The sequence below is a fragment of the Halyomorpha halys genome, unplaced genomic scaffold, assembly GCF_000696795.3.
Source record: "Halyomorpha halys isolate HHAL.00 unplaced genomic scaffold, Hhal_1.1 Scaffold210.1, whole genome shotgun sequence".
Lineage (NCBI taxonomy): Eukaryota > Metazoa > Arthropoda > Insecta > Hemiptera > Pentatomidae > Halyomorpha > Halyomorpha halys.
Genome location: NW_027113191.1, coordinates 446977 through 458070, shown reverse-complemented (window position 1 = coordinate 458070; position 11094 = coordinate 446977). Strand labels below are relative to the sequence as shown.

General features: G+C 31.3%; 1 protein-coding gene and 1 long non-coding RNA gene across 7 annotated transcripts in view; one reads left to right on the top strand and one right to left on the bottom strand.

Annotated features, from left to right (window-relative positions):
- LOC106679597 (uncharacterized) overlaps positions 1-11094 on the top strand; it is a 41851-nt gene that overhangs the window by 6618 nt on the left and 24139 nt on the right. Inside the window, exons 1-3 of one of the 4 annotated variants that reach the window (XM_014418845.3) lie at positions 3726-3813; positions 7459-7660; positions 9045-9332. In XM_014418845.3, the coding sequence (XP_014274331.1) occupies positions 9075-9332 (258 nt within the window). In that variant the 5' untranslated portion in view covers positions 3726-3813; positions 7459-7660; positions 9045-9074. Of the gene's footprint in view, positions 1-3718; positions 3814-7458; positions 7661-9044; positions 9333-11094 lie in introns of those variants that run through there. The other 3 variants (XM_014418842.3, XM_014418843.3, XM_014418844.3) reach the window with 3 other exon arrangements.
- LOC106679600 (uncharacterized) overlaps positions 1-11094 on the bottom strand; it is a 43290-nt gene that overhangs the window by 27584 nt on the left and 4612 nt on the right. For 2 of the 3 annotated variants that reach the window (XR_010844348.1, XR_010844347.1), the window contains exon 2: positions 8054-8150. This is a non-coding gene — a long non-coding RNA (uncharacterized lncRNA). Of the gene's footprint in view, positions 1-6042; positions 6530-8053; positions 8151-11094 lie in introns of those variants that run through there. The other variant, XR_001343004.2, reaches the window with a different exon arrangement.

Here is an 11094-nt window from a genome sequence, read left to right as displayed (position 1 = left end):
TAAAATAGTATAATTCTACTATTTGAGTTTTTTTGGCTTAGTGTGGCTGCCTTGTCAGCAGGAGGTCTATTGTGGATTGAAAGCCTGTACCAAAATGGCGGAAAGTATGTGTTCCTGGATGAACTACCGTGAAGGCAGTTTTTACCACTTGTCTTCCCGCTAGGTTTGCTGATGTGTTGTGCCATCGAGTGTTGAGATCTCCCACCAGCCAGTGGTTCGTCCTTGCCCCACAGGTGTCTAAGAGCTGCCGCAGTTCCGGTACTGACCCTCTAGGACGCCGGTAGATTCCCGTTATCATTAAACTTTTGTACATATAGTTCATCTGTTCATTCTCATGCATGTACACTGCTTTAAACCTGTTAATTTTACCTATTTTTTTTTTGTTATGTTTACTTAATATTTCGATAATTCAACAGGTGGAAGGTAACACCCCTAGGTTTTCTGTTATCTGCATGTAAAGGTATTCGCCAGTGGTTGTAATTCGATTATTATTTATATAAGGATATATTGTGGGCATATTGTTTCGGGGTTTTCGTTATTTCCAAGGAAAAAATAACGTGGCGCCTACGGAGCAATTTATTCTTTATTCTCATAATTATTCTTTATTGTTTTGTCTTTTTTCCCTTTTGGCAATTATACTTATATTTTTTTTATTATTTTCCTTTAACTCGCCCCCTTCTCCGCTGACCGTGGACAAGTATAAACGATATATGTATAACTAAGGATAGACCAAAATTTGCGGTTATACACCTCTTAGAAAAAACGGATGAGGAAAAATCGGAGTTCTTTGCTAACCTTCTTCTAGTGTATTTACACCACATACTAAAAATACAAATACAGAACACGACACCTTTGAAAATCATACAATAAACACACCATTACAACAGACACTCTCATTCACCATAGAAGTAGCGAAAAAATTTGACACTTACTGAAAAGAAAAGCCCCAGACTTAATAAATACTGAGGCGCTCCTGCAAATACCTAGAAAGGTTCCTGATGACGATCTTCAACTCTATATTTAGAACTACAAAATTCCCAATACAATGGCCAAATAAACATGTTTAAAAAACATACGAGTGGGGATGGCAGTTTAGCACGCCACAATAACGAAAATAATTTTAAAGTAAACATTGTAAAAAAATATTTCAATTAGGTAAACAATAATTGGTAATATACCTAATAGAGGGGGAGAAGAGATATTTACAAAATTATATTAAAAAAATAAATATTTAAATTTATTATTATTTTTTTTTTTATTTTTGACTGACGTTGACCGTTATATGGCTTGCGAGAACTTTTCCACTGCTTCCTCTATTTCTTCCTTAGTTTTGATTGAGACAGAGATTGAGAGTCTTGATTCAAGGTAAGTTATATATAGGTCCCAGTTCATAATACCTTGTGTATGTCCGATCAGCCTCCTCTTGCACATGAGTAAGGTGTTTGAACGGCTCATCAACCACCACCTGATGGAACACTGCAGAGAGGAAAACGTCATCGCACCACAGCAGACCGGATTTCAACGGGGAGTCGCCTGTGAGCACCACCTGGCGCAGCTCCAAGCGCACACCATAGGGCAGATGAAGAAAAACTGTCCAACGGCCTTCATCTCACTAGATTGCAGCCAAGCCTTTGAGAGTGTTCCCCACCCGCTCCTTCTACGCCGACTGGAGGAATTCAAGTTTCCAACCACCCTATGCCGACTAATCCGAAGCTACCTCAGTGGAAGATCTCTTGTCGTACGGATCGGCGAAAGCCTTTCCTCTCCAGTCCCCACCACCTGCGGAGTACCTCAGGGATCGGTACTAGGTCCAGTACTATTTGTCTTTACGGCACCTATAGTAGCCATCGAACACCCAAAGGCAGTGGTAGCAGCCTATGCGGACGACATCGGCATCTACGCTTCCAGTAGTAATGCCAAGACAGCCCTAACCCATGCTCAAGACGCTGCAGCCACCATCACTGATACACTTAAAAGTATTGGGATTAGCGTTAACCCTGGAAAAACGGACGCCATAGTGATGTCGTTCCAAACAGGAAAGAAACCACTGCCTACCACATTCAAGGTAGATGAAGTCGACCAGCGAATCTCCACCTCCATTCTCTACCTGGGCGTCACATTGGATAGGCACCTCACCTTCTCCAGTCACGTTCGGGAGAGACTTAAGCTGGCCCGCCAGAAGAGCTACAGGCTCTAACATCTCCTAAAATCCCCACAACTCTCACTAAGGCTGAAGCTGCAAATCTATAAGGACATAATACAACTGTGCTCTACGGTGCACCTCTGCTGCGTCACCTCCACCGAACAACACTTAAAAAGCTGCAGAGTTATCAGAATTCCGTCCTCCGGCGAATCGTCCGTGGAACTACTCTACAGAGGTCCAGAAACACCACCATTCATCAGGAACTCCAGCTACCCTCTGTGCCGGAGTATATAGGCCGAAGGCCTTTTTTGATGGACTAAAGGCCTATGCCAACCCGCTCTTCAGATATATTGCCCCTCTACCAAGACATAGGAGGTGGCAAAGCATTGTCCCCTTGGTAGACGTCTTCGCCGAGGGAAGGACTTCGGGCTCTGCAGCTTGAAGTCATCACACCACCACCATCACCACCAGCCGGAATGTCCCTCACATTCTTTGTAAGCCTCCGGCTATAGAGCCACAAAATGTAAAAACCGCCTTCAGTGGACTATGTTTTTGCCAATATTATAATGCCATAAGGCAAAACAAGAAAATTGTAAAAAAACAAATGTATTATATATTATCATATAATCCGTATTGTATTTATATTTTTATCAATAAAGAGGCTTTTTTAAAAAAAAAAAAAACTTGTGTGAGTGCAGGTCTCTTTTGTGCCTCAAAAGGCTCTTTCAAAAGAACCATTTGCAATAGGGTGTATTGTTCTTAGTCCTTTAGTTATGAAGTCAAGTAAATTCGGTGTTTTACATCTAGAAGTAGGCCAGTAAGAGTGAGAGTTAGGAATTGATGTGTCTAATAACAGTTGATAAATAGCAAATAAAAGTCCCTTTCTCTAAAGGTACATAATCTAGAAACCCAGAATTGGTGTTTGGCGTTGTAGTCTCCTCCAGCAATGAAACATCGACCTAATCATCTGAAGTACTCAGAAAATATCAAGGATATAAGCTTGTACCTAGGGGGAGGATTAGTTTGTGTATATATATTTTTTTGTGTATAATGTTCCACCTGTAGACTGTATATGTGGTGTAATGAGTAAGTTTTAGTGATATTTTAATGATAATGACCGTACCTTCATGTACTGTATTGTCTTGGTGGACAGTCGTGTAAAATGTTTAATCTGGAATATAAATTTACGGAAGTGGCGAGAGATATGTTTCAGTAATAAGTGTTACGCCCATCCTTTTTTTCTCTTCTGCTAACTTGAAATAACACTTCTTGATTGAGTCGGGTTTCTGAAACCTACCTAAAATTATTTTTATTAATATCGAGATAAGTGATGTTATCTATGATAAATCGATATCCGAATGCGATGATTGTTAGTTCTTGATTAAAACCACGACGCAAAATGATGAAAACTATTTTCAAAACCACCATAAAGGAAGTTTGTACTTTATTTTGACATTATTTTATTCCTATTAATACTCCCTATATATTCATCCCTTCTAAGTCTATTTACAAATAAGTAAACTTAATTTTTACGTGACATCATCTGCGTTTCTCTATGATCATACCTCTTTGTTATAGATACTGTTATCTATAACTGCTTATTTAGTGTCTTATTGTGATCGTTGTTTAATTATTATTGTGGTTTATTTCATTTTGATATTGTATGATTTGTAAGCATCTTAAAATTTAAAATATTCACATTTATTTTTAATTATTTTACAGTAAATTATTTAACTATTTAAAATTAGTAGAATGCAGTCAATTCATATAAAACAAACAATTTTATTAACCTGTTCTTTAATTACTATAATGTCAAACAACAATAAATCACTAAAATTATTATTTATCTGCACTTAAAGTATAGTTTTGAATGTTGCTTTGCCATATTCCATATCTTTTCAATGGAAATAGGATAGAAATCATACAGTATTTTTTGGGCAGCTTTATCAATTCAAGTTCACTATTACCATTTATAAAATAATTTTGATTTTATTATTGATACTAGCCAGTCTCTATGGGAAGGAGAATTGAAAATACCTGATTTTAGTGTATAGTTACTAGTTTTGGAGTATTTCTTCTCAATATAAGTTTTTAAAATAAATATGTGCAATTTGAGTTTTCATTTGTTAATATTTAATTTACAAAATTAATTGTTATTGTAAATTAATATATAATTTACTAAAGTACAAAAATATTTAATATTTATAAAATTATAGTTCTCCTAACAAAGAACTAAAACAAATATTTCTGTATTAAATAGAAATATTGATAAAGAAAGTATTGCAAATTCATTAAGAAAAATATCTATTCATTTTTATTGTGCAAATATTTATTATTTACTGTTATAATATACATATGAAGTTCAAACATACATTTGGATAATGATGTATCTTATTTGTCTATTTTATCTCAACCTCTTCATAAGAAACTATTTACAGAAAGTAAAAAAAAAAAAAAACAGATAAAAGAAACATAAACATTTAATACAAATAAACAAACACTCACTCATAACATCTTTTTTGATTTAATAAAATTATAAATATTTGTATAACTCTTCTGTCACTTATTTTAAATGGTAGGGTGTGAGTAACATATTGATAAGAATAATTAATGAGATCTATAAACATGATAATTAATCCAATAATTTGTAATTGGATTTTTTAAATAGCACACTTTAAAAAACAAGGAAATCTATTTGAGAATATCTCATTTAATTTGCCATTATAAACATTAGGCATAATTTTTTTAATCATTAAATAATGTGATAGTACATTCCAGTTTTATGGCTTATGATTTTTTAATTTAAAAAAATTAAATCGCAAGTTAGCTAGTAAAAGAAATTCAAGAATAAGATGATGGAAGTGGCAGATGGAACTCAAAATAATTAAAAAATTATTTATTGAAGGCCAATGTTTTAACCACATTGCAGGTCTTCATCAGGGCTAAATAATTTTATGTTTTGAAACATTAGGGATTAATTTTAACCAATTTAAATTTATCTATTTCAACATGTTTTACTCTGTATTTTTATCTATATCATAACTTGAATAACAATGGGTACGAGAAAAAACTAAAATTTCTTCAAAATATCATTTGATTTTCCCCTTTACCTTTTTGTTCTTGTTCAACCTGCTATACAATTCCTAAAAATCACTAGAATCGGTTTTATTTTAATTATGAGAGATAGTTGACCGTGGATGATAAATGAGGAGAAGATGGTTGGGGGTGCGGTCAATGAAACACAAATAAGTATGACGGTTTTATTTTACTTCATAATTTATTTGCAAAAACCGAAACCTAGCTAAATACCTCTTTCAATTATATTATTCTTCAAATTAAAAACAAATTATACAATTTCAAGTTTATCCTATTCTAATTTTTTACTCAGCGCTTTTCAGTTTCTAATACAGTGTCAATCATTGAGCAGAAAAAACTTAATTTAAGTTGTAAGCAGGATTTCATATTTGTCTATTTTTATTTTTGTTTAATTTGTAAATTCAGGACGAAAAATTGATTTCAGATCAACAAAACTGCTGAAATTGGAGTCTAGTAATTTCGAATATCATCGATGGTATACTCTTCCCAGATCCCCTTCAAATGAGTTATCAATTTATCTAATAATCGTTTGAGAGTGGTTAATTTTAATAAGAACACTATCCCTTCAAGTTTATTTCATTCTCCAACATTTCAGCCCTTAAATAAAGGAGACAACCTAAAAATAGTTTTCATATTATTAACTTATTATTCCCTCATCTAATACTTCCTAAAACTGCATTATTGATTTTTCATAAATCATTAAAAACGTTTTTCATTATAGGCCAATTGCCACATGTCAAAACAATGATCAAAATAATATAAAATGGCTACCTACATACCAAGTATATAATTTCAGTGCATCAACACTTTTTTTAAAAAAGTTTTCTTAACAAATCACACTATCGAGAGTTTAGTAGGTATTTAACTGGATAGATGTGAATTCTGAACATTCCTATATAGATGGGATTTTATGAATTCCAATTTTCTTTTTTTGTTTTTGGAAATTATTTGAACTAAAATTTTATAATTTTAATTTTAAATCTTTTGATAGTTAATGGATATAGGACTATGGATGTTATAAGGTTTTATGAAGATAAAAATATTTGTTGTGGAAAAAAGGTACAAATTCATAATTTCCATTTTTCTTGTATAAAAACATCTAAAAATTTATCTCCATTCTGAGGTTTGAGACAGATTTTTAGGTTGGCAATTCTATATACTCTTGTCAAAAGAAAATCAATACTAAAACTAGATACAACCATTCTGATCTACAATATTGAGGCCATTATTGATGTATGGTGTCAACTTGATTTGTTATCTTTGTTCCAACCTGACAGCCCAGATGAATTCCTGCGAAGTGTTGGTTAACAATAAATAGTTTTCTTTTACTATTTTGATACCTTTATTGACCACCACCCTGACTACCTTCTTCCAATCTACTTCATATGATCAACTATCTTCTTCCAATATATTATTTTGATTTTTTTCAATTTTAATTTCAATAACCATCTATTATTATTTATTATTTTTTTTTTTTTGTGAGAAGATGGTTGAGGATTTAGTCAGTAAAGATACACAAATAAGCAAAGCTTATTTATTTGTTCGGAGCTGAATTTCAGGCCTTCATGAGGATATAATATACAATATACAGGATATGATATAACAACTTTGATTCAGAGAAAATAAAATAATAACAAACAAACATGGAACCATACTTGTTTTTATTTTGCCTGAATTAAGGTCATCTGGTTTGGTTTGGAGCCCTGATCAAGGCCTCAAATTCCAGTTGATAAGGTCGATAACAAATAAACAAGTTTTTTTTATTTTTGTATCTTTGCTGATCATATTCCCCTCATATCGATCTACGCTCAATTATTATTAACACCTCATAATAATTTTGTTTATTAAATAATTTATTTTTATTTATTAAAATTATTCAATAATTATAATATTGTAAATAGTTAGTTTTGAGGAGAGTAAGCTCTCACATTTTGAATTTTTAAATATCATGATGTAAAACCCACCAGGCTAGTCTGGTAATGAAGAAAAAACCTTTCAATTATTATATTTTATATTACTTCTTCTCTTAGTTTATTTAAATAAATTTATAATAATGAAAAAATTATTTTAATATTTTATTCCAGTTTTACCCAGGATAAGAAAATGTCACTCTCCAGAGTCAAATGACGTGACTCTCTAAATTATAACAAATTTCTATTTCTTTCAAAAATTGTTAATTTCTACTGAAGTTAAAACTATATTTGGCTCTATTGTTATAGATTTCAGGCATTCAGGCAGTGCAGTTATGATTTATGACCTGCCCCCACTCCACCTCCATCTACTAGATTTGCATCAATTTCCCTGAAAAATACCTAACTCTTCTAACTTTCCTCATTCAGTTTGAGCTAGCTTTTATTGCAGTGAACATTGATCGTTAATGATACAGTTATTGTGGAACATGTGCTAAATCTTCATTGTGTAGTAAATGTTTAAATAATTAATTTAATGATTATAATTATGATATATTCATTTATTTTATTCTATATTTTTATTAGTACAGTTGTATTTCTGTGTTTGCTATTTAAAGGGATCTAAGTCCAAAAATACAGGAGAAAAAAATTAAATTGAAAGATTTGGGATTTTGTACAGTCCATTTTTTAAGATTTTTATCTCACATTGTTGTACAGGTTTTCAGTTCTATGCAAGACTCTTTATAAACTTTAAAACTGTGCTGTATAAAAGTCCAAATTTTCAAGGCTATGTTTGTTGACTTAACTCTCACAAATAGCAAACACAGATTCATAATTGTTCAATTTAATATTTTATATAAGATAATAAATTACATATCTTACAAAAATCAATGTTTGTTCTTACTTTATGCACTGCCATACTGTTCGTCCGATTGTAATGAGGTTTTTTGCTAAATGTCCAGGATTTTGTTGGGAACATTTTAGGCTGATTCGATTTATTTCTGTAAAAAAAAACATAGTTATTAACAAAATTAAGCATTTTTGGTGTATTGGCTCAGAAAATATACCTTTTTCTCATGGTTATTATATGCCAATCGATGGTTATTATATCCTAACCAATGGTTATTATATGCCAATCGATTTGCCTCTTTAAGATTTTCTGTAAAGTAGGTTGACAAAATTCTTTTAGGAAAAAGCAAGTCATATTCGTTTTTAATATAGTCTGAAACCCTCAAATATCATTTTTCAAAGAATTTAATAATTAGTAATATTGAAGCACAGTGAGGGTTATTATATAAAAACTATTTATATTTTATGCAGTATATGTATGACAATATTATATATAATCAAAATGTCTAAAAGAATAAGAAAAAATCTACTCTATCGGATCAGTATTAACAATTAACAGCAAAGTTAGCTGTTACCATTTATGTTACTATAGTTACTGTCTTATTAATGTATATTATTTCAATTAATGTATATACACCCTCAGCTATAGCAATAGCAAAGCATTGCCGGGTTGCTTCTATAAAATATTTTTAAAAATTAACTATCAAAACTTATAATTAGTATATTTTAAAATATGTAAAAATAAGAATAAAAAAAAGTCAAAAGAAAGATCATAAGGCATAATAATAATAAGGCAGTGATCAAATAAATTAGTCCCTCCCCTTCTTCTATGTAGGTAAACATCAATGTCGGAGTAACAGTTGTGAACTAGTACCGATTATTTATAACTTAATCACATTATTCATTGAATGACTTGTAAATATATATGTTTCTAATGTTTATCTAATAAATTTAAAAGTTGAATATATAATTAAATTTATTTTTTTAAAAAATTATTAATTAATTACTTTTCTATATTAAAATATAATTCCTTGTTTGTTTCTTAGCTCAAAAGAAATATATGTGATACTTGTACAATGGAGAGGCAAGTCTTGGAAGAAGTGCTCAAGAAATTCGACAGTGATGAATCTGTTACAAAATTACTTGACATCTCAATAGAGCCAGCATTGAAGAAAGGGGAGAATTATATGTCTGACATTATCAGGGTTAAAACGAACGTGGTACTAGGCAATGGCCGCACAATCAAGCGTAGTTTTATCATCAAGAAGAAAATTGAAGGATATGTTATGAATGATGTAGCCAAGGAACTTGACATCTTCAGGCTTGAAGCTATGGTATCCATATTTTTAATTTATGTATTTAGTTAATGTGTCCATAATACAAGTCTCATTTTTAGTTGGAATTTTAATTTATATTGTAGTGGTCCCAAGACCAGTGATTCCCAAACAGGGTGCCCTAATTGTATGTTAGGGGTGTTACAAGTAAATACTACTTTCTCAAAATATTACATAAAAAATTTAATGAGGTGCATGCATGACACAAAATTCACTCAACCTCCCCCTCTCCCTACTAAGAGTTGAAATGGTTCCTCGCAGATTTCCGAACAAATATTTCTAAATTATTCAATGTGGCTTTGTATTTTCTCGTATTTATTTTCCAAATGTGCCTTTCAATTGACATTTTCAAATGTCTACAGTTTTCAGAAAAGCACTTTAAATAAGTGCTTATTGCAAAATTATAAGAGTTTAATAAAATTTTTACCCTGCTACGAAGAATTTAATGTAGAATGAATTAGTTATAGAATCAATTTTAAAAATGCTAATAATGATTTTATGGAGTTAAAACTATATCATAGCTATGGCAACAAGAAAAGATTTAATCGATAAGTGAAACAGAATGTTCCAATGTGGATGCACCTGCCATTTTAATGCCAAACTTGTGTTTTATTAATCCATTTTTCGTCATTCCTCATTGCTATCTACAACTTCATATGTTGCATATTATTTTTTTCTCAAATCTGAGCCTTTCCAATTGTATATAATAAGTGTATATGACAACTCTTATTTCCATAAATGCTTCTTCAACCTGGAAACATATTTTTCTTCTTATCTCTTATTTTTTTTTAAAAACATATTTATTTAATACCAGGGCCCTGTTTCATAATGAAGTACAAACTACTACTATTAGTCTTGTAGATTTAACTTAATACAATTACACTGACTTGTACAATAGTAACTTGGACTTTAGTACTTTTTAACTCCTGTAATATCACTAATAGTCCTCCCTATCATGAAAAAAAAAGTATTAGTGTAATTACAACGTTGTTTCTATACTTGTATTTTGAACTAATACTATTGCTGTCATTATGAAAAAGGGACCCAGATCAGCCTTGTGGGCTTTACATAATTGAAATAACAGTTACATTTTGTTATCAATGATTTGTTCATGAGGGGAGGGGGTATAGTCTCTACGAAAGATACCCCTAACTATGTAAAATGTTATAAATTAAAAAAATTAAGCTAAAAATAATAGTTCTTAATAAGAGAGATAAGTAAAATTAATAAAAAAAATATCGACATTCATAGACCTAACAAAACAAACAATTGCTCTCTAATGGGAAAAATAAAAAACAAAAATAAGTTATTGAAAAATGTATGAAGAGAAAAAAAATTAATTAAATAGAAGCTATAACGATAATAAAATTTATAGAAACAGAATTTATAACAGGATGTCCTGCAGCAGTCTGGGGTTCAGTCTTTGGGTTAAGGTTGGACTTCCCAAGTTATGAGTCACTGTTCGTTTAACTGTTGGTAACTGGGAGTGGAACTTCTCAAATCTGTTTTTGTGCAATTCTCCATTGACTCCATTTGCAATTGGCTATTTCTTACAAACCAAGGTACATCCACTCCAATTCTTAGGACTTTATTTTGAAAAGATTGTATTTTTTTCTTTTTTGTAAGGGATGCCATTCCCCAGCCTTCCCATATGTACATCAGCAATGGCCTGAGAATTGTTCTAAAAATAAGAACAGTAGTTTCTGGTCTTAATTTGGATTTTCTATTTAGGGTAGGATATAGTATTGCTAACCTTGCGTAG